Genomic DNA, 23591 nt, shown 5'->3' on the forward strand with positions numbered 1-23591 from the left:
GCAGCTTCCAGCACATATAAAAAACATAATAAAACGTTAAATGTTAAAAAAAACCAACACTTCTCTATACAGGGCTGCCTTCAGGTGTCTTCTCAAGATTGTATTTTTACGTATCCCCTTGGCTTGGGGCGTGGTGCGCGGTCAAATACCTCCATACCCTCCAACATTTCTCTGATGAAAAACAGTGACTTCCTAAGGAAAAACAGGATATTCGGGATCAAATCAGAAACCGGGGCTGCTTCTATAAATCCAAGACTGTCCCTGCAAAAAGGACCGCTTTTCAAATGTCCAAAATATTTTCTTCCATGCCACCGAACTGTTGGGTGGGGGTTGCAGTAAACTTAGTAAATAGTTTCAGGTAGGTAGCCGTGGTGGTCTGACATAATCGAAATGAATAAATAATTTTTAAAACAAAAATTCAGTAGCACCTTAGAGACCAGCTAAGTTTGTTCTGGGTATAAGGTTTTGGTGAATCGCGATCCTTTGCAGTGGGAATGCAAGAAGGGGTGAGGTTTCGGAATCTGGTTTTTTGACAGAAACAACAGCATATGACTAAATAAGGTATTGTTTGCCATCCAGAATTAGTGTTATGGACTATCTTGGCCCCGCTCACTCTGATAGAGCGGTAATGGATGAAATGACACATAATTTGATATTTCAGCACAGACCATAAACTCCACACGTTTTTATGATTTAGCATTCCTTTGTGACTCATATGGCAGAACTGTCATCTCCAAGCCAAGACTGGCAAATCTGGAGATTGTCTTGTTAATTTATTTTATTTGTAAATAAATGTGTTGTAGAAATACATTTGCAGCAGCAACATAGAAATATAAAACCTTGAAAAACCTGCACTGGTCTCTATGGTGTAAGAACTTAGGGGCTTTGGCTACTGCAGGAAAAAACTATGCCTAAACTGTGTGTTTCCAGTGGGATGATGGGAGTTGTAGTCCGAAAACAACTGGAGACCCAAAATTGGGAAACAATGGTTTAGAGTATGATAAGAATATTAAGGTCTTACATATGTAATAAATGCAAACACGTACATAAATATATAACCCACATGTCTGAAAACCCCACAGAAAAAGAATCCTGAACAAAATGACCTCAATTATTTCTCTGCAAAGTCAAAGTGGAAAACCTCCCCATTGTCTTTTTCCTTCACCAATCCTGTCTTAAGGGCACATTTAAGATATGAATAGGGTGTGAGCCTGTGACCTGGCTCAGGAACTAAGTATTTATCATTACAAAAGACTGGCCAGGCTCCCCAGGGTATCCAATCAAGTGAGCATTAACAGGTAACCTGCCAGACAGGAGGTAAACAAACCACTCAAATTTCTGTTGTAGACCACCTCTTCTGTGATGTAGGTATGATGTATCTGGGGGTGGTCTTGGACTCCAGGGCGGGCAATTTAAAATGTCTATATAAGGGCAGGCACACCTTTGTTCGGGGTCCTCCTCCTTTCCTGCGAGTGAGGGGAGCACCCTGTTGCAACAGATCAATAAAGATCAGGCTTACGAGCTGCTTTCCTTTTCAATATTCTCTGGTTGGCCTCTGCTATTTTCTCCTACCAATAGGGAACCTACACAAGGACTCTATATGGGCTCTTGGGTACCCCATAAGGGAAAAAGGGCATATTTTGTTTACAACAAGAGGAAGAGGAGCTTGTAAAATTATGCACAGTTTGGAGAAAGTGAATAAATGCTTTCCTTCGTCTCTCATAACTTGTGGGCAGTCCATGAAGCCCCACATCACTTCCCAAGGAGTACAGAGAAGTGTATTTTCAAAAAGAGCAAAGGTTGGAGCTGGTCTATTTGGTTAAGCATTGAATTGCCATTGCACAGTTCCGTTTCACGCCGACCAGAAGAAGATTTACGAAACAGAGATTGAAATCTGGTTCTCTCTTTCGTCAGATTTCCGTCGGCAAATATACACAGAGAGTTATTCTCTCGGACTTACTGCGAGAATTTTGGGCCGCTTGGGATATTGAGTAGTGTGTGTTGTCATTATTATTTTGGCCTTGTAAATATCATTTAAGAAGGTGTCGGATTTCTGTACATAACTGTTAATGGATTTTTGTAAATCACATACGGAGTTATTTAGTTAAAAAAGAAAAAAATTGTGAAAGAAATAAGCCAGAGATGCATTTTAAATAAAAGGAGACATTCTACTCGTGTAAAAACACGCTGATTCCCGGACCGTCCGCAGGCCGGATTGAGAAGGCGATTGGGCCGGATTTGGCCCCCAGGCCTTATGTTGCCTACCCCTGTGCAAAACGTTCGGACACCAGCTTGGCTGTAGATTTGCGCAGGGTAAATTCCCGAAAATGTCCTGCGAGGCAAGTAAACATATGCAGATAAAACCATATATGAATGTCTCCAACGACCGTCGTTCCAAACCTGATTAAGCACTGGGAACCCCTGGAATCTGTCGCCAGGGTAGCAATATCCTGCACGGTGTGTTTTTGAGAAATATTTCTTAGGAAAGATGCCACCAATGGTCTTGGGTTGCCAACAAGTGAGGTCACTGCCACCCGTTGATGTGAGATTTCTTAATAATAATAATAATTTATTATTTATATGCCGCTCATCATCCGGCTGGGTTACCTCAGCCATTCTGGGCGGACAAATTAAAACAAAATAAGACGTCATGCATTCAAAACTTCCCTGAACAGGTCTGCCTTCAGATGTCTTCTAAAAGCCAGATAGTTATTTATTTCCTTGACATCTGACGGGAGGGCGTTCCACAGGGCGGGTGCCAACACTTGTATTTTGGCTTTGTGAATTGCTGACCCATTAAATATCTCTGTGTGTGAAACAAGATTTTAAGAATGGCATGTTGTTAAAGTGTCAAAGAGGCTGTTTGGCTTGCCTCAGCAAGACTTCTTCGTGATCCATTGAGCCGGATGATGAAACCCCAGACTGGGAGCGGCCGCCGAGACCACATAACAAAGGTCCTGAAAGATCTTCATTGGCTCACAGGACATTTCCAAGCACATTTTTTTTTTTAAAAATATTTTTTATTAAGGATTTTCTTGTTTTACAGAAGTGTAGTGCCTCGAATTTTTTTTTCTTTTCTTTTCTTCTTCCATGTAACTTTTTTACAAATCCGTTTCATTTGTTGAGGCATTAGGGGGAGAAGAAAACAGAAAGAAAAAAGAAAGGGGGGTGGGGAGAGGGAGGATGGATGGGGGTGGGGTCGTGTCCCATTAAACTTTAATTAGTTTAATGTAAATGCCCAGTGCGCTTCCATCGTCACAAGTCCCACTACAGCAGAGTGTTTCGCACAGCAGTTGAAGAAGGGCAGGAGAGGCAGTATCTTTTCAAAGAGGAGTCTTGGAGCATGCGGTTTGTAACTCAAAGATAAGGTTTATTTACAAAAACAAAAAACAACCCTGGCGAAGAACCACACATCTCAGCAAACACGCCCAAAAAGGGGAGAAGGGAAGAACAAACACACAGGAGACTATTTATACAAACTCATGTTCCTGGAAGCCTAATGACCTCCAGCTGCTCAGTGATTAGAGCGTTTCTGCTACCCTTTAACCCTTTGATAGCAACAGGTCGGGTGGCGGTGTTTCTATTATGCTTAATGTATGTAGAGTTTGGTGTCAGCGTTGCTTGTGTTGTTCACTTGTGTTCCTTTGGTGGTGAGAGAGGTTGGGGTTGGCTTAGGGTGTGATTGTTTGATTGTGATTGGCTGTGGTGATCTTTGTTTTCGTGTGAGTGAGGTGGGTGCATAGGCGCCGACTCCGTGGGGCCTGAGGGGGCCCGAGCCCCCTCAAAAATTCGTTGGGGGGGGCTCCGCCCCCCCAATAATTTAAGAAAATTATTACCGTAAATTTCGCTCTATAACACGCAGATTTTTTCTCCTAAAAAGTAAGGGGAAATGTCTGTGCGTGTTATTGAGCGAATGTGTGGTCCCTGGAGCTGACTCGCCGGAGCGCAGGGGCAAAAATAGGCAAAAATCAGGCAAAAATAAGATCGGGCGGGCGGGCGGAGGGAAGGCGGAAGCTGCTGCTTTCCTGCATTCTGCCTCAGGGTCTTACTACCCACCCGCTTCTGTTGCTGCGTTTGCTCAAACTCAACAAAGAGCAGGGAATCCCCTGCCCTCCTGGCAAGCAGAGGGTTAAGGAAAGGATCGAGTCCTTCCTTCTAATTCTTTCCTAGTCACACTGCGTGCAGGCTCCAGCCCACCACCTCCTCCTCTCCGTGCTCTAGGGATGCAGGTGGGAGAGAGAGAGAGAGGGCTGGCTTGGGGGGGGGACTTTTGCCTTCCTTTCCTCCCCCCACCCCGTTAAACTCCTCCCCTGCATTCTTAGCCAGCTGCTTCTCCGCACACCCCTCTTGTGCTTCTTGTCCCTTCTGTGTTTTTCCTTCCCTCCCCATTTAAAACGTGGTGACAAAGCACGGATCCACATGGATCCTCAGGATTTTTGCATTGGGTCACTCCAAATTCACCATCAGATCACATTACATGTCCATGGCTGCAGTCTGTACCAAAAAAATCACACACCCACTGTTGCCTGGGGCTGCAATGGTGCAAAAACGTGGTTACAAAGCATGGATCCACAGGATCTTTGCACTGGGTCACCCCAAATTCACCATCAGATAACATAGCATGTCCATGGCTACAGCCTGCACCAAAAAAATCACGCACCCACTGTGGCCTGGGGCCACAATGGTGCAAAAACGTGGTTACAAAGCACGGATCCACATGGATCCTCAGGATTTTTGCATTGGGTCACCCCAAATTCACCATCAGATCACATAGCATGTCCATGGCTACAGCCTGCACCAAAAAAATCACGCACCCACTGTGGCCTGGGGCCACAATGGTGCAAAAACGTGGTTACAAAGCACGGATCCACATGGATCCTCAGGATTTTTGCATTGGGTCACCCCAAATTCACCATCAGATCACATAGCATGTCCATGGCTACATCTTGCACCAAAAAAATCACGCACCCACTGTTGCCTAGGGTCACAGTGGTGCAAAAACGTGGTTACAAAGCACGGATCCACATGGATCCTCAGGATTTTTGCACTGGGCTATTCCAAACTCACTGTCAGATATTAAAAATCTTTATAAAATAGATAATTAAATACATACAGAATGTTAAATTTTCAGTTTCGAAATATTAGTACTAGTTTAGTACTGTATTTCTATATTACTATAGTACTGTATTAGTTATTTTCAAATACTTAAATATTTTTAGGGTGTAAGACCCAATTAAAGCTCGTTATCTACATACAGTATTACAGTATTTACATACAGTATTAGGCATACTGTATTAACTTTATTAACTGTATTAAAGCATTAACTTTGAGATATTATTTTTATTTAATGAACCCTCAGCCTTATTCAAAGTAAGCTTAAATTAGCTATTTCACTTATTAATCAAAGTGCTATTACTGTGCGACAGCAATATTTTATGTTTTATTCTTTTAATGATAGTTTAGGATTTATTTAAATATCATTTCAGTCTTTTCAGAGCTATATATTCACTGCTCTGTAATAGTCTATAAGCATAATTGTTACTGTAAATTAAATTAGCTTTTTATGAAAATACCGTGCGTGTTTATGTTTTGTTTCTTTTTTCAAAGCCAAAAAGTGTTTCAGGCTTGTCGAGTTTCCCGGAGTGTGGAGTTATAGAGAGTCGAGTTTTCGGGATTCTAATGTTGATCATATGACTCTAAAATACTTTAAAAAAACTTTAAAACTCACTAATTTTCATCTAAAATTTAGAAAACTTCCCGGGGCAGGACCCCGGTATGGGCCCCCCCAATATTTTTTATAAGTCGGCACCCCTGGGTGGGTGGGTGTTTTGGATCAGGTTAGCCATATTGATTTGTATGCTGTTGGTGGATTATTGTCGTTGTCCTGTTGGGCTGTGTATGTGATAAAGGGGAGGCATACCGGGGTGAAGACGTCTTCTTCTGTTTGTCCCCGTGTCAGTTTCAGTTTATTAGTTAATTTTTCTAGTAGGGCTGTTTCCCATACTATTTGGTACCATTGGTCCATGCTTACTCCTGACAGGTCTCTCCAGTGTCTGGTTATGATGTTTCTGGCTGCTGAGAGCAGGTGGGTTATGAGTTCTTTGTGGTGTAAATGGGCATTGTTGTCTTGGAAGATGTTTAGTAGGGCCAATTCTGGGGTGATGTCTATTACTTGCTTAGTTATTTTACATATTTCTCGTATGGCTGTTGTCCAGAATAGTTGAATTTTGGGACACTCCCACAACATGTGGAGGTATGTGCCTGAGGAGGTGCACCCTCTCCAGCATTTTGGTGAGGTTCCTGGGTGTATTAGCGCTAGTTTCCTTGGTGTTAGGTACCACCTGTAGGTGAGTTTCAGTGTGAGTTCTTTTCTTTTCGTTGATATGGATTTAAAGGGGGGTTTAGACCACATTCTGGTCCATTGAGTGGGGTTAATCTCATAGCCTATGTCATTCTCCCATTGTTTTTTGATTGTGTCTAGGGGATTTGCGGGATTTTGGAGTAGTATTTTGTATATTGCGGATACCGTCCCTTTACCGTTTCCCTTTGTTGTTAGGAGGAGGTTTTCGAAGGTTGTCAGGGGCCTAGTTGCTGCTGATTTTACTGTTGGGTTGTTTAAGAAGGCATGTAGTTGGTGTTGTGTTAACCAGGGCATTTGGGTGTCTTCTAGTTTGTCTTGTATTTCTTGTGTTGACAAGGGTTTGTTATTTTTATAAAAGTCTATTAGGCGATGTCAGAGCTGCCTCTAGGTCCCAGCTCACAGAGGACCAACGCCAGGTTGATGTAATGTACAAAAGTCTTTATTGAAGTTTAGTTTCCATTTCAACGCCAGAGCGTGCAGCCCTACGTCTTAGACCTTAGATCGGCGAAGTCCCGTCTGAATCACCTCCCCTTCCGCACCAGTTTAAGATCCTAGCCCTGCTCCACCTTCTGCGCTGTTCTCTCCTCCTCTGGGTCCTCCTGCCCACCGGGGCATTGCCCTTTCTGGACTCCTCCGACGCTGAGTCGCTTAGCTCCTCCCCCTGCCTCCGGCGGGCTTTAGGACCCGGTTCCCAATCCTCATTCTCTGCTGTCCCGCGCTCCTGTACATTTGAACTTGTTTCTCGCGCCAACCCAGTGACCTTTCTCCTAACCGTTACACTGCTTCTATCACTGCTTCCCTCTTCCGTGACACTGGCCGGATCTGACCTCCCCTCCGTTGCCTGACTCTCCGATGGAGGCGTGGTCAGCTCTGCCTCGTCTCCTCTCCCTGGTGGGGAAAGCACTGGCCCCGATACCTGGGACTCTTCCCCCCCCCCCACTCTGCTCTGGTGGGGAAGCTGGTCCTGATTTCCAACTACAGTGGTGCCTCACAAGACGAAATTAATTCGTTCCGCAAGTCTTTTCGTCTTGCGAGTTTTTCGTCTTGCGAAGCACGGTTTCCCATAGGAATGCATTGAAAATCAATCAATGCGTTCCTATGGAAACCGCCTTCAGACCAGGTCTGGGGACAGTCTGTCCCCCGACCTCTTCTGAAGGCCGACGGGGGGGGGGGCGAAAGTCTTTGCTTCCCCCCCCTTCCCGGGACAGCGGAGACTTCTCCGCTGTCCGGGGCGATCTTAAAATGCTGGCGGGCGGCAGCGCTGCCGCCCGCCAGCATTTTAAAATCCCCCGGGAAGGCAGGCAGGGGGGACAAAGACTTTTGCCCCCCGCCCGCCTTCAGAAGAGGTCCAGAGGGCTCTCCAAGCTGCGGATAGCAGCCTGCTGCCCCGCGCGAGGGGCAGACATTCGCAGCTTGGGGAGCCCTGCAAGACTTCCCCTGCAGGGCTCCCCAAGCGGCGAATGTCTGCCCCGCGCGAGGGGCGCTCTGCTTAAGAGCGCCCCTCGCGCGGGGCAGCAGGCTGCTATCCGCAGCCTAGGCGGGAACTCTTCTGAAGGCTGGGGGGAGAAGGGCTTTTCTTCCCACCGCCAGCCTTCAGAACAGCCTTCTGAATGTTGGCGGTGGGGAGGAAAACCTTCCTCCCACCGCAAGTCTTCAAGACAGGTCTGGGAACAGAGGAGAAGCGCTGCGCACCTTCCCCTCTGTTCCCGGACCTGTCCTGAAGGCTTGCGGTGGGAGGAGGGCTTTCCTCCCCACCGCCAACATTCAGAATGCTGTTCTGAATGTTGGCGTGGGGAGGAAAAACCCTCCTCCCACCGCAAGCCCGGGAACAGAGAAGCCCTTCGCGCCTTGTCCTCTTGTCCCGGACCTCCCACCGCAAGCCTTAGGTCAGGTCCAGGAACAGAGGAGAAGGCGCGCTGCGCTTTCCCGCTGTCCCTGGAGATTTCCCTATGGGCTTTCGTCTTGCGAAGCAAGCCCATAGGGAAATTCGTCTTGCGAAGCCGCTAAAAAATCGGAAAACCCTTTCGTCTTGCGGGTTTTTCGTTTAGCGAGGCATTCGTCTTGCGGGGCACCACTGTACTGCTCTGGGAGTCCCTGCTGCCCCCTTGCTCCTGGGGCGTTCCCCTTGGGAACCCCCTGCCCTTGGCCACTGGCGCCCCCTTTTGTGAATCTTCCGATTCGCTGGAGAGGCTCATGGAATCCCTCGGACCACTGTCCCCTCCTACGCTCCCCTCGGATTCCTCCCCCTCGCTCTCCATCTCCCCTCTTCCCTGTGCCTCTGCTCCTGAGCCCCTGACAGGCGATATAAGCCTTTGGTTCGCCAGGTTTTTGTCTGGAGGTTTTGTGCTGCATGGTAGAATAATGGGTGGTACGCCAGGGGGATTAGTGGGGATGGGGTTGGGGATAGTTTGCCTATTTCTGTTTTCCATGCTTTGAGCATAGTCTGTGTGTACCTGTTGAGTGTTGTGGGAATTTTCTTTAGTTTGTTTGGGAGGAGTGGGTATGTTGTGGTGCAGGTGTTTTCAATTGTGTCCCTCTCTAGGTGTACCCATTGTTTTGTCTCATCTTCTAGTATATATGGGATTATATGGCGTATTTGGTTGGCATTGTAATATGCTTCTATGTTGGGGATTCCCCATCCTCCTTCTGAGGTGGGGAGGTGCAGGTATTTGGGGCTTATTCTTGGTTTTTTATGTGAGAAGATGAAAGAGTGTAGTTTTCTCTGCCAACTGCGAAGTTTGGTTGAGGGGATCCAGATTGGGAGGGTTTGGAATAGGTAGGTTAGTTTTGGGAGTGTGATAATTTTGATCATGGCTATTTTGTCTGAGAGAGTGAAATTCATGTTATTCCATCTCTTTAGGTCTTTGTTAATTTGTCGCCACAGGGGCTTGTAGTTGTGGAGGTACAATTTATTGAGGTTTCTGGTTATTTGTACCCCTAGGTATCTGAACTTGGTGTGGCAAAGTTTTATTTTGGTGACCTTCATGAGTTCTTTTTGGGTGTGAGGAGAGGTGTTGAAGCACATAGCTTCTGACTTGTGTTGAGTTCTCTGATTAGGGAGGTTGCTGTGCTTATGGGGTCTGGTGTTGTGACCATTAGGTCATCTGCAAAGAGCCCTAATTTATAGGTTCTGCCTTTTATTTCCACTCCCTTGATGTCTGTGGCTGCTCGGATGCGGAGTTTCCAAGCACAATTCAAAGTGCTGGTGCTGACCCTGAAAGCCCTAAATGGCCTCAAAGGCCCGGTATACCTGAAGGAGCGTCTCCACCCCCATCGTTCTACCTGGACACTGAGGTCCAGCTCTGAGGGCCTTCTGGCAGTGAGGTTACAGGGAACCAGGCAGAGGGCCTTCTCGGTGGTGGCGCCCGCCCTGTGGAACACCCTCCCACCAGATGTCAAAGAGAAGAACAACTATCTGACTTTCAGAAGACATCTGAAGGCAGCGTTTACGGAAGTTTTTAATGTTCAAAGTTTTATTCTGTTTTTAGCGTTCTGTTGGGAGCCGCCCAGAGTGGCTGGGGAAACCCAGCCAGATGGGCAGGGAATTAATGATAAAATTACTGTTGTTATTATTACGAACCAAAAGCAGAACCAGATAAAGGAGAAGTGAGATCCATTGAACCATGGAACTTTAGGGCTGGATGTCCCCCAAGGGTCAACTAGTCCAACCCCACCTCTTTGAAATGCGGGGATCACAGATAAACAGTCCCTGACAGGTGGCCAATGAACCTCAGCTCTTGACTTCTAGAAGTCCCCAAGAAAACAGTTTTCAGCAACCTCATGCCCTCCAGCTGTTTTGGACTTTCAACTCCCAGCTGGAGGGCACAAGGTTGGCAAAGGGTGTCCTAAGAACGGCCCCACAGACTCCGGGAGACGTTTTGCGGCCAAAAAGAGGCACGCCTCTCCTTCTTTCACGTTGAAGGTGTGGAGTGGAACCGTTCTCCCGAACGCCACACCTGCCGAAATTCCTTCTCCCGTGTCACAAACGTCAATGGGCTTCCACCCGCTGCCACGCAGCAATCTCAACTGAACTCGATGCAGCGTTAACCTACGGAACTCACTTCCACAGGAGGCAATGGTGGCTGCTAAGCTAAGTTGGCTTTCAAAGAGAACTGGACAGATTTGTGGACAGGCGTTACAGGTGGCCAGTTGCCACGGTGCAAGAGGGTTTCCCATTGGGGCAGCGATGCTGGACTGTTGTTGTTGTTTAGTTGTTTAGTGGTGTCCGCCTCTTTGTGACCCCCTGGACCAGAGCACGCCAGGCCCTCCTGTCTTCCACCGCCTCCCGCAGTTTGGTCAAACTCATGCTGGTAGCTTCCAGAACACTGTCCCACCATCTCGTCCTCTCGTCCCCTTCTCCTTGCGCCCTCCATCTTTCCCAACATCAGGGTCTTTTCCAGGGAGTCTTCTCTTCTCATGAGGTGGCCAAAGTCTTGGAGCCTCAGCTTCAGGATCTGTCCTTCCAGTGAGCACTCAGGGCCGATTTCCTTCAGAATGGACAGGTTTGATCTTCTTGCAGTCCGTGGGACTCTCAAGAGTCTCCTCCAGCACCAGAATTCAAAAGCATCCATTCTTTGGCGATCAGCCTTCTTGATGGTCCAGCTCTCACTTTCATACATCACTACTGGGAAAACCATGGCTTTAACTATACGGACCTTTGTTGGCAAGGCGATGTCTCTGTTTTTTAAGATGCTGTCTAGGTTTGTCATTGCTTTTCTCCCAAGAAGCAGGCGTCTTTTAATTTCATGACTGCTGTCACCATCTGCAGTGATCATGGAGCCCAAGAAAGTAAAATCTCTCACTGCCTCCATTTCTTCCCCTGGATGGGTCCAATTTGGCCGGATCCTGCAGCCAAGCTCTCCTTAGGCCCCTGCCTCTCTCGGCGACTTAGTCATGCCGGCCACAGGACCTGGAAGCTGTACGCCAGCTCCCTCGGTCAATAAAGCGAGATGAGCGCCGCAACCCCAGAGTCGGCCACGATTGGACCTAATGGTCAGGGGTCCCTTTACCTTTACCTTTTAAGGAGTCTCTATGGGAGTATATTGTATTTAATTATGGGGTAACAGAGTTTTGAGGGGGCTAACCAGGTTGAGATAGCTGGGATAGCAGGCTTGTTGGTTTTTGAATGTCTGATGTAGATTTTTTCAATTTCGTTGTTCTGTATAGGACAATGACAAGAAAAGCTTATCGTATCGTATCATATCATATTGTATCGTAAGCAGGTGCTTCTGGCGAACCAGAGCAGCGCACGGAAACGCCGTTCACCTTCCCGCCGCAGTGGTACCTATTTATCTACTTGCACTTTGACGTGCTTTCGAACTGCTAGGTTGGAAGGAGCAGGGACCGAGGAACGGGAGCTCACCTTGTCGCGGGGATTCGAACCGCCGACCTTCTGATTGGCAAGTCCTAGGCTCTGTGGTTTAACCCACAGCGCCACCCGCGACCCTCAGGTTGTTATATACGTATGCAAATAAATCATTTATCCCAGGGGTCAGCAACCTTTTTCAGCTTTGGGCTGGTCCACCGTCCCTCAGACCATGTGGTGGGCTGGATTTTATTTCGGGAAAAAATTATGAACGAATTCCTATGCCCCATGAATAACCCAGAGGTGCATTTTAAATAAAGCACACATTCTACTCATGTAAAAACACGCTGATTCACTGACCGTCCGCAGGCCGGACTGAGAAGGCGATTGGGCCGGATCCGGCCCCCGGGCCTTAGGTTGCCTACCCCTGGTTTATCCTAAAGACACCATTGTCTCCGCTATCTGTCCCTCGTTCCCTGGAAACTGAACCCTGGCTAAGTACCAAAAACCCCTGGAGTCTTGCACCTCTCAGAGACTGGGCTGACTCAAGAGGTATGTATCTTCCCATATGCATAAAAACGTAATGCTGTCGTCACGCTGCAGTCAGCGCAGTTGCCAGATAGGCCACGCATGGAAACACCAGGGGAGGTGGGAATGTGCTTTGCATGTGGAGTGTGCAGGCGAAACTTTGTCCAATCTAGTCTGCGTAGGTAGGATACTGAGGTCCAGCTCCGAGGGCCTTCTGGCGGTTCCCTCATTGTGAGAAGTGAGGTTACAGGGAACTAGGCAGAGGGCCTTCTCAGTGGTGGCGCCCGCCCTGTGGGAACACCCTCCCTTCAGATGTCAAGAAAATAAACAACTATCTGACATTTTAATGTATTTTTAATCTTTGTTGGAAGCCGCCCAGAGTACAAATAATAAATTACTATTACTAGCTGGCCCTTCGGATGAGCAGGCGAATGCAGCAACGGCCCTGTGCATCCTTCCTAGCGTCTGAGGGTGGCACGGGGAGCCTTTGCGAGACGTCCGATGCCCCTGGGAGTAGACTGTCCAGCTCGGGTACGTGAGAGAGCCAGGCCCCGCACTGCCTTCTGACCCAGGGGCTCGGGCACAGACGCATAGCTGTCAACTTACAGATTTGAAAATAAGGGACCAGCAGCCTCAAAAATAAGGGATCAGCAGCCAAAATAAGGGATTTTAGTCAACCACCTGAAATACAAAGTTTAAAAGGACCAGATAATTTTGGAGAGCGGCACCGGTTTTTAGCCCTTCGTTTCCAAAGGTTGCTGTTCAAGCTGATGAGAAACACTGCAATTAAATAACTACAAGCAGAAACCACTTTTCACGCAAAACGAAGTCCAAGCTACGAAGATGGTACCCCAGGCAGAGATGCTCAGTTCGGCGGCCGCAAGGAGGATGGCGGTGGAAGGGCCCGAGGCTCCCGCCAGTCCCGGCGGGGAAGGGCTCCCGGGGGCCGAGGCTGGTGAGAGGAGGCCAGAGGGGGTCAGGCGGGGCAACCAAGCAACACAGTTGGAGCCTCCCTCCTCCCTGGCCGGCCGGGAGGGAGGGAGGGAGGGAGAGGAGCTGCTTCCTTTGAAACCCGGGAAATTTAAGGGACATCATCAATAAACGACAGCAGCGGGACACGGCGCTGGGATTAGGGACTGTCCCTCCAAATAAGGGACAGTTGACAGCTATGCACAGACGGGCGGCCGCCACTCAGCTGACCCAGAGCTCCTGCCACACCTCCTCCATCCTTTCCATCGAGCTCCCGTGCACCGTCAGGGAGTCCCGGTACAAGGCAATGTCGTCCTTGGGGATGCCCCACACTTTGAAGCGCTTGTTGTGGCGGTGCGGGATGCCGGCGGCCAAAGTTAGGAATGCCATGTAGACGTCGTCGAGGGGGAAGACCGGGAGCTCCAGGGACGCTTGATATAGGGCGGGGATCAGGGGGCCAGGCACTATGAAGCCCCCACCAGAGGCAAAGTTGGGGTAGTATCGCTGAGGGTAGAGGGCAGTGGAGACGCCATACTTCCCTGTCCTCATCACAGCTGAGTGGAGCTGGATGTTCCCATGGATGAAGCGGGAGGCGTTGGGGGTCTGAACGAGGTACTCGGTCAGCGCCGGCAGGTTCACAAAGAGGTCATCGTCCCCTGGAAAACAACAGTGCTTTCTAATAATAATAATAATAATAATAATAATAATAATAATAATATCTGTGGCATCCTGCCTCATGGGAACCCACCTACATTCCGGGATCAAATCAGAAACCGGCTTCTCTTAATAATAATAATAATAATAATAATAATAATAATAATAATAATAATATATTATACCCCGCCCTTCTGGCTGAGTTTCCTCAGCCACTCTGGGCGGCTCTGAATCAACTGTTAAAAACAATACAGCATTAAATATTAACTGGGTGACCTCAGCCATTCTGGGCGGACTTCCAACAAATTAAAACAAAAGAAGACATCAAGCATTCAAAACTTCTTGTACAGGGCTGCCTTCAGATGTCTTCTAAAAGTTAGATAGTTGTTTATTTCCTTGACATCTGATAGGAGGGTGTGCCACAGGGCGGGCGCCACCACCGAGAAGGCCCTCTGCCTGGATCCCTGTAACTTGGCTTCTCGCAGGGAGGGAACCACAAGAAGGCCCTCGGAGCTGGACCTCCGTGTCCTGGCTGGACAATGGGGGTGGAGATGCTCCTTCAGGTCTACTGGGCCTTTGAGGCCGTTTAGGGCTTTCAAGGTCAGCACCAACACTTTGAATTGTGATCGGAAACGTACTGGGAGCCAATGTAGGTCCTTCAGGACCGGTGTTAAGTGGACCCGGCGGCCGCTCCCAGTCACTAGTCTGGCTGCCGCATTCTGGATTAGTTGTAGTTTCCAGGTCACCTTCAAAGGTAGCCCCAGGTAGAGCGCATTGCAGTAGTCCAAGCAGGAGATAACTAGAGCATGCACCACTCTGGTGAGACAGTCCGCAGGCAGATAGCTGCCCTAGACACAGAATTGACCTGTGCCTCCATGGACAGCGGTGAGTCCAAAATGCCTCCCAGGCTGCGCACCTGGTCCTTCAGGGGCACAATTGCCCCATTCAGGACCAGGGAGTCCTCCACACCTGCCTGCCCCCTGTCCCCCCAAAACAGTACTTCTGTCTTGTCAGGATTCAACCTCAATCCATTAGCCGCCATCCATCCTCCTACTGCCTCCAGACACTCACACAGGACCTTCACCGCCTTCACTGGTTCTGATCTGAAAGAGAGGTAGAGCTGGGTACCTTCCGCATACTGATGGACACCCAGCCCAAACCCCCTGATGATCTCTCCCAGCGGCTGCATGTAGATGTTGAAAAACATGGGGGAGAGGACAGAACCCTGAGGCACCCCACAAGTGAGAGCCCAGGGGTCTGAACACTCATCCCCCACCACCACTTTCTGGACACGGCCCAGGAGGAAGGAGCGGAACCACTGTAGGACAGTGCCCCCAGCTCCCAGCCCCTCAAGATGGAGGGGTCCCCCCCTCCACTTTTTCCAGGCCCCAGTGCCATCCCGATGGTCAAATGCAGGTAAAAGCAAATCTATGCGCCACATCATGTTTTGACATTCAAAGTAATGTTCAAGGTCCCATAAGGACACCCCACAAACACAGGGTGATATCTCGTTTTCAACGGCATGATATATCGCCAGCTAAACATGGCGTCACGCCAATATACCATAATGCCTGACATAAGGATGGAGCTATGTAGCACTGAGGTCCAGCTCCGAGGGCCTTCTGGCGGTTCCCTCCCTGCGAGAAGTGAGGTTACAGGGAACCAGGCACAGGGCCTTCTCGGTGGTGGCGCCCGCCCTGTGGAACTCCCTCCCACCAGATGTCAAGGAAATAAACAACTATCTGACTTTTAGAAGACATCTGAAGGCAGCCCTCTTTAGGGAGGTTTTTAATGTTTGATGTTTTATCGTATTTTTAATGTTCTGTTGGGAGCCACCCAGAGTGGCTGGGGAAACCCAGATGGTCAAGGTATAAGTAATAAAATCGCTGTTGTAGTAGTAGTAATAGCAATAATTTATTATTTGTACCCCGCCCATCTGGCTGGGTCTCCCCAGCCACTCTGGGCGGCTTCCAACAAAGATTAAAAATACATCAAAATGTCACACATTAAAAACTTCCCTGAACAGGGCTGCCTTCAGATGTCTTCTAAATGTCAAGTAGTTGTTTATCTATCTATCTATCTATCTATCTATCTATCTATCTATCTATCTATCTATCTATATCTATCTATCTATCTATCTATCTATCTATCTATCTATCTATCTATCTATCATCTATCTTACTTTTAAAAGACAACTGAAGGCAGCCCTGTTTAGGGAAGTTTTTAATGTTTGACGCTGTATTGTTTTTAATGTTCGGTTGGAAGCCGCCCAGAGTGGCTGGGGCATAAATAATAAACTATTATATTATTATTATTATTATCATTTTGCTGGCTTCACGGTTTTCCCCACATTGCGGTTTTTGCATAAAACACACACACACACACAAACACACACATCGTGATTTCCAATGATTCTTGGTCATCCACCTCTGCCCACCTTCCAGCTTGTCAACCACCTTCTTAAATTGTGCTGCCCAGAACTGGACACAGTATTCCAAGTTGGGTCTGACCCAGGCAGAATACAGCAGCACTATGACTTCCCTTGATCTGAACACTATACAGTGGTACCTCGGGTTAAGTACTTAATTTGTTCCGGAGGTCCGTTCTTAACCTGAAACTGTTCTTAACCTGAAACGCCACTTTAGCTAATGGGGTCTCCCGCTGCTGCCGCGCAATTTCTGTTCTCATCCTGAAGCAAAGTTCTTAACCCGAGGTACTATTTCTGGGTTAGCGGAGTCTGTAACCTGCAGCGTCTGTAACCCGAGGTACCACTGTATTTCTGTTGATGCAGCCTAGTTATCCTAGGTAAAGGGACCCCTGACCATTAGGTCCAGTCGTGGCCGACTCTGGGGTTGCGGCGCTCATCTCGCTTTCCTGGCCGAGGGAGCTGGCGCACAGCTTCCGGGTCATGTGGCCAGCAGGACTAAGCCGCTTCTGGCGAACCAGAGCAGCGCACGGAAACGCCGTTTACCTTCCCGCCAGAGCGGTACCTATTTATCTACTTGCACTGGTGTGCTTTTGAACGGCTAGGTTGGCAGGAGCTGGGACCGAGCAACGGGAGCTCACCCCGTTGCGGGGATTCGAACCGCGACCTTCTGATTGGCAAGTCCTAGGCTCTGTGGTTTAACCCACAGCGCCACCCGTGTCCCACAGCCTAGGATAGCATTAGCCTTTTTTGCTGCGGCATCACACTGCTGGCTCACGTTCAGCTTGACCCATAGATCCTCTACCCATGCGCTGATAGTAAGCCAGGTGGCCCCTATCCTATCTTCGTGCATCTGCTTCTTCCTGCCTAAGAGCCAGGCCTCCTTCCCGGCACACCTGCCCTGCACCTTTCGCCCCCAGCCAGCCCGTGACGTACCTTTGAAGATGTAAGCCACACCTGGGCAGCTCTTGTGCACCCAGTGCAGAAAACATCGTTCCTTCAGGGACAGGTTGTGGTGCGACTCCATGAAATCCCACAACAGGATGTCCCCGAACTCCTCGTTCTCCTCCGTCGCCAGGTTCATCTGCTTCTGGTTGGGCGACACGGCCATCAGGAACACATGCCGGACCCGGAAGTGCCCCATCTCCCGCGGCCGTGCCCATGTGCGCCGCAGGGCCGCCCTCCTTGCGCTGGACCCCGGGTGGGACTTGATGGCCAGGAGGAGCAGCGGGGCGGCAGAGGCCTCTGGGCACCAGCTCTGTTCGCAGGTGAGCTCCCGGCACCGATATTGCTGCAGGTGTGGGAAGAGGTCGTTGTAGATGCCCGGGTCGAGGCGGTAGGTGTAGGTGCCGTCGCTCAGGGTGGTGGCGTTGGCCAGCGGCGGGGGCTGGAAGCAGCAGGCACAGGGCGAGGGCACCCACTGGGGCGCCATGCGGCCGAGCTGCCAGTGCAAGGCAGCGATGGTCAAGAAGCTCCCAAGAATCACGATACAAAGTATGTGGGTCTTTCGCATCCTGAGGAGGGGGAAACCTGTCCGGAAAAAGGAGGAGGCAGCAGCGGGTCAGCTGGGGGGACTGAGGGTGCCCTTGCGCCCCCGAATGAACCGGGCCCGATCCCAGACCCCAGACCCCATTTCCCAGGGACGTCGCTGCGAGAAGCCAAGTTACAGGGAAGCAGGCAGAGGGCCTTCTCGGTGGTGGCGCCCACCCTGTGGAACTCCCTCCCACCAGATGTCAAAGAGAAAAACAACCACCAAACTTTTAGACGACATCTGAAGGCAGCCCTGTTTAGGGAAGCTTTTAATGTTTAATAGGTTACTGTATTTTAGTGTTCTGTTGGAAGCCGCCCAGAGTGGCTGGGGAAACTCAGTCAAATGGGCAGGGTATAAATAATATATTATTATTATTATTATTATTATTATTATTATTATTATTTAGAGAATCCGGTTTCTGATTTGATCCCGGAATGTCCCTGAAGTTTAGGTGGGTTCCCACAAGGCAGGACACAGAGATAACAGCAAGAACCTAGTAAATATACGAACTATTTGAAAAGTAATTGTAATGAACCAATTATGCTAGTAGGACTGCAAGAAGTTTTGTAAGGAGGGCTGTCTGAAATATTGCAAGAAAGACTATGAGGAGAATTACTAGTTAATGATAATTACGAGTAATAGAGAAGTTATTGCAAGAATATATTGCAAGAAAGACTATGAGGAGAATTATAAGTTAATGATAAATAAGAGAAATAGAGAAGTTATGAAATGCAGAATAAGCGATAAAGAACGAAAACTCATCAGAGGTGTTGACGGAAGTCTAAAACATCGTATGAGAGAAGAAGTTATGTTATATGATTGTTGGAAATGATATGTTACAAAAACTAATAAAAATTTATATAAAAAATTAGAATATGTATTTTTTCACTCGTTGTAAATCACCTGTCCCTTTCGCTCTCTGCCCTGCTTCGTGCGGCGCAGGGTTGAACTGCGGGACTCCCTGCCACAGTATGCCGACAGGGGGGCTACAAAAGAGGTTTGGTCGAATTTGCCGAGGAAGAAAGGGCCATCTCCTCCACAGTCGGAGGAAGCAATGCTTTTCTGGAAAGCCGATTTCTGGAAATTGCGGGTAGGGAGGGTTCCTTAAATAGAGGCCCATTAAGGAGCTGCGGTGGACTCAGGCCAGTTATTACTGCTTTAATTGTTATTATATGTTTATTTATACCCTGAATTTCCCCCCTAGCGGGAGGGCGTCTTACAGACACAAACAGGAACAGGCTAAAAATACGGGGGTAAATCTGTCATGAAAAGACAGTTAAACATTGATAGAATTAAAACCTGTGCGCTTTTTTTTTTCTTTTAAAATAAATGTTTAGGGGGACTCTCATTTATTTCTGCTCCTATTGAAATACTGCCCCTCAGTGAATAGAATAGAATTTTATTATTACGGTCACAGACCGGTTCCGGCTCACTTACAATATCAGGAAAATCATAAAACACAAGAGGAATGCATTGAATTGCAGTTGGGTATAACAGAGACAATTCAGATATAGCGGCAGTTAAAAGAATATATTCAATCTTGATCACTAAAATATAAGCTGAAATTGTCATTTAAAACCTTAATCGTTTTAGAAGTACAGCTTGTTCCCTAAGTTTTATAGCAGTCGCACAGAATTTGGCCACCCTGAGCGTGATCTCTAGATCCTCTCCTCTACCAGGAGTTTTAGACATTGAAGTCCGGACCCATTTGGAGACTTTTGTACAACAGGAGTGATAAATACCAAGCGTATATCCCCGTAGAAACGGCACCCCTCAATGAGGCCAAACTTAGAATAAAAAAATGTTTAGGGGTATGCATTCCCTCCCGGAAAAAGCACTGATTAAAACTATAATAAATTCTGTTCAAAACATACCGATAATTACAGTAAAAGCAGACCATCCTGTTCTCACGGGGCCAAAAAGATGCCTGCAGTCAGGATTCGAACACAAGACCGCTCTCCCCGCCTGCGGTTTCCAGCAACAGGTACAGTATTCAGAAGCATCCTGGCTAGTAGCCGTCGATAGCCCTCTCCCCCTCCATTAAATTTATCCAGTCCTCTTTCAAAGCCATCTAAATTCGTGGCCCTCATGTGGCAAGGAGTTCCGCAGTTTAATTACGTGCCGAGGAGCCTAGGTTTTGCAAGGCGGCTCTGCTTTGACTCTGTCTTATTTATCTGGGGAAGCCCTCGCCATGCAGAGTTCAAAAGCAGAGCGGACCTCTCCTTCATGTTTTATCAGAGGCCGGGTGGCCTCCCATCAGGGATTCTCCAGCTGCGATCCCCGCATTGCAGGGGGTCAGGCTTTAGGACCCCCAGGGGTCCCTTGCGAGCCTACGATTCTGTAAAAGTTGGAGCTTACCGGCCTAATTATGTTTCCGAGGAGAGGCCTTGAGGAGGAAGCAGATGTTCTCTTTGCTGCCGTCCGTTTTTGACTGAAAGGATGGGAGGGAGAAGAGACTTATAAATAACGATTATTCAGAACGGCACGATCTCATTGTGAGAAAGAAAGTAAATCTCAAAGAGACAGGAAGTCTCAGTGCCTGTGGTTGGACCAGTCTAACGACAGAGGATATTACGATCTACGCACAGCAAAGCAAGGTCCCGTTTCTTCTGTGCAATTTAGGCGCCTTGGACAAACTCCACCTGGAATCCTGTGTCTCGTTCTGGGCACCCCAGTTTAAGAAGGAGATCGACAAGCTGGAAAGTGTGCAGAGGAGGTTCGACCGAGATGATAAAAGGGTCTGGAAACCAAGCCCTATGAGGAACGGTCAAGGGAGCTGGGTTGATTTTGCCTCGACAATAGGAGGGAGAGATGGTATCCGAAAGGCTTTCTCGTGGAGGAGGAAGCAAACCCGAACCAAAGGATTCAAATCACAAGAAAGGAAATTCTGCCTGAACATCAGGAAGAATTGTCTGGTGGCAAGAGCTGTTTCCTGGGAGTAGAAGGAAGCAGTGGTGCGTCTGCTCTTAAAGAAAACATCCCTAGATCCTTTAAAGGTAAAGGGACCCCTGACCATTAGGTCCAGTCGTGACCAATTCTGGGGTTGCGGCGCTCATCTCGCTTTATTGGCCGAGGGAGCCGGCGTACAGCTTCCGGGTCATGTGGCCAGCAGGACTAAGCCGCTTCTGGCGAACCAGAGCAGCGCACGGAAACACCGTTTACCTTCCCGCCGGAGCGGTACCTATTGATCTACTTGCTCTGGTGTGCTTTTGAACTGCTAGGTGGGCAGGAGCAGGGACCGAGCAACGGGAGCTCACCCCGTTGCGGGGATTTGAACCGCCGACCTTCCGATCGGCAAGCCCTAGGCTCTGTGGTTTAACCCACAGTGCCACCCGCATCCCTTAGATCTATCCAATTACCGCCCGGTTTCGAATCTTCCGTACCTGGGTAAGGTAATTGAGAGAGCAGCTGCCAAACTGCAAGGTAGGTTTCCGGATTAAACATCGTCTCAGTCTGGACCCATTCCAGTCCGGCTTTCGCCCTGGTTACGGGACCGAGACGGCTTTGGTTGCCCTAACAGATGATCTCCGTAGACTGAGGCGGGTCGGGACTGCTGATTCTCTTAGATCTGCCAGCAGCCTTCAACACGGTCGATCACAAACTTTTGGGCCAACACCTTGCTGACGTAGGTATTCAGGGCACAGTCAAACAACGGCTGCGATCCTTTATCTCTGGTCGGGGACAGAGAGGAGCGCTAGGGAGGGAGTTGTCGCTGCGGCACTCCTTGGTATGCCACAGGGCGCAGTCCTTTCTCCGATGTTTTTTAATATCTTTATTGATGCTTTTGAATTCTGGTGCTGGAGGAGACTCTTGAGAGTCCCATGGACTGCAAGAAGATCCAACCTCTCCATTCTGAAGGAAATCAGCCCTGAGTGCTCACTGGAAGGACAGATCGTGAAGCTGAGGCTCCAAGACTTTGGCCACCTCATGAGAAGAGAAGACTCTCTGGAAAAGACCCTGATATTGGGAGAGATGGAGGGTACAAGGAGAAGGAGACGACAGAGGACAAGGTGGTGGGACAGTGTTCTCGAAGCGACCAGCATGAGTTTGACCAAACTGCGGGAGGCAGTGGAAGACAGGAGGGCCTGGCGTGCTTTGGTCCAGGGGGGCACGAAGAGGCGGACACCACTAAATGACTAAAAAACAACATATGCCCCCTTGCCCAGATTGTCTGGAGCTTTGGGCTGGGTTGTCATCAATATGCCGATGACACCCAACTCTATCTGTTGATTGACGGCCGCCCTGACTCGGCCCCGGACACACTGACCAGGTGCTTGGAAGCTGTGGCTGGATGGCTGCGTGGGAGCCAGTTGAAATTAAATCCTTCAAAGACAGGTGTCCTCTGAGTGGGTCGGGATGATGTGGGGTTGGGGGGCCAACTCCTGTCTCTTGCGGGGGGTCAATTAGTGCCAGCGCCTTCTGTCAAGAGCTTGGGAGTAACCTTCGATGCCTCCCTTTCCATGGAGCCACAGCAAAGGTGGCATTTTTCCATCTCTGCCGTGCTAAGCAGTTGGTCCCTTACCTTTCCCGCCCTGATTTGGCCACAGTATTCCATGCAACGGTCATCTCCAGGCTTGACTACTGTAACTCGCTCTATGCGGGGCTGCCCTTGAAGCTGACCCAGAAACTCTGGCGGGTGCAGAATGCCGTGGCAAGACTCTTTATGGGGTCCTTGCCGCGGAATCACATTCACCCAGTGCTTTACCAGCTGCACTGGCTCCCGGTGGAGTACAGGGTCAGGTTTAAAGTGCTGGTTTTGACCTTTAAAGCCCTATGCGGCCCAGGACCCTCGTACCTACGGGACCGTCTCTCTGGTACGTTCCACGGAGGACCTTAAGGTCCACAAATGACAACATTCTGGAGGTCCCAAGTCGCAAGGAGGTTAGGTTGGTCTCAGCTAGGGCCAGGGCCTTTTCAGTACTGGCCCCGACTTGGTGGAACGCTCTGTCCCAAGAGACCAGGGCCCTGGGGGACTTGACATCTTTCCGCAGAGCCTGCAAGACAGAGCTGTTCTGCCTGGCCTTTGGTTTGGACTCAGTCTGACCCTTATGTTGCCCTCCCCTTATGGTTTTGGCTTTTAAAATGAGGCTAAATTGCATTTTAACCTGTATTTTAAATTGGGGTTTTGCTTTTCTGTCGCCCCCCCCCTTATGTTTCCACTGTAATTTTACTGGTGTTAGCCACCCTAAGCCCGGCTTTGGCCGGGGAGGGCGGGGTATAAATAAAATTTATTATTATTATTATTATTAGCTGGGATTCCTGCATTGCAGAGGGGGGGTTGGGATGGATGACCCTCAGGGGTCCCTTTCAGCTCTGCCATTTTAGGATTCTACTCACAGCGAGTCGAAGGGGTGAGCCTGGCTGCCGTCTTCCTCCTTTTCTTCCTCCTCCTCCTCCTCCTCCGTCTTGACGTCCCCCTTGCAGAAGAAGACTGCAAAGACAGCAGGGAGGAAGGTGGGGAGAAGAAAACAAGGATGAGTTGCCTCGGCTGCCCATTCCTGGGTTTGGCGCCACCTCCTGTTGGCCTCCTTGCTTTCTGCCCTACCAGTCCACCAGGCCTGGCTGCTTGCAGGCACCCCAACTTTCCTGTAAAGCACAGCAGAAGCAGCACCCAATCCTTTTGCAAATACAGTGGTACCTCGGGTTAAGTACTTAATTCGTTCCGGAGGTCCGTTTTTAACCTGAAACTGTTCTTAACCTGAAGCACCACTTTAGCTAATGGGGCCTCCTGCTGCTGCCGCGCTGCCAGAGCAAGATTTCTGTTCTCATCCTGAAGCAAAGTTCTTAACCTGAAGCACTCTTTCTGGGTTAGCGGAGT

The 23591-nt window shown here is 49.0% G+C and overlaps 1 protein-coding gene across 5 annotated transcripts; it reads right to left on the minus strand.

Moving 5' to 3' along the window:
- Positions 1–12850: 12850 nt before the first annotated feature.
- Positions 12851–23155, minus strand: LOC310828919 (N-acetyllactosaminide beta-1,3-N-acetylglucosaminyltransferase 2-like). Of its 5 annotated transcripts, none has more exons than XM_083706993.1 (4): positions 23111–23153; positions 20132–20204; positions 17179–17772; positions 12851–13819 (listed from the first exon to the last, which is right to left on the minus strand). In XM_083706993.1, the coding sequence occupies exons 3-4, from the start codon at positions 17753–17755 to the stop codon at positions 13386–13388; spliced, it is 1011 nt and encodes a 336-aa protein (XP_083563119.1). In that variant the 5' UTR covers positions 17756–17772; positions 20132–20204; positions 23111–23153; the 3' UTR covers positions 12851–13385. The 5 variants fall into 5 exon arrangements, with proteins under 5 accessions (XP_083563119.1, XP_083563117.1, XP_083563116.1 ...); XM_083706991.1 differs by lacking the exon at positions 23111–23153 and adding an exon at positions 21157–21452; XM_083706990.1 differs by lacking the exon at positions 20132–20204 and having other exon boundaries at positions 23111–23155.
- Between the last annotated feature and the right edge of the window lie 436 nt (positions 23156–23591).

The sequence above is a fragment of the Podarcis gaigeae genome (genome assembly GCF_964106915.1).
Source record: "Podarcis gaigeae genome assembly, chromosome: 13".
In the NCBI taxonomy this organism is placed as follows: Eukaryota; Metazoa; Chordata; class Lepidosauria; order Squamata; family Lacertidae; genus Podarcis; species Podarcis gaigeae.

What these genes read in the sequence shown, in the direction of transcription:
- LOC310828919 (XM_083706989.1), bottom strand. Translation starts at nt 21,217, where the DNA reads ATGTTTAATCCGGAAACCTACCTTGCAGTTTGGCAGCTGCTCTCTCAA. An exon ending in CTCTCAATTACCTTACCCAG is followed by an intron (nt 17,773 to 21,156) that starts GTACGGAAGATT and finishes TTTTCCGGACAG; the next exon opens with GTTTCCCCCTCCTCAGGATG. An exon ending in TGTGGCTTACATCTTCAAAG is followed by an intron (nt 13,820 to 17,178) that starts GTACGTCACGGG and finishes GTTGTTTTCCAG; the next exon opens with GGGACGATGACCTCTTTGTG.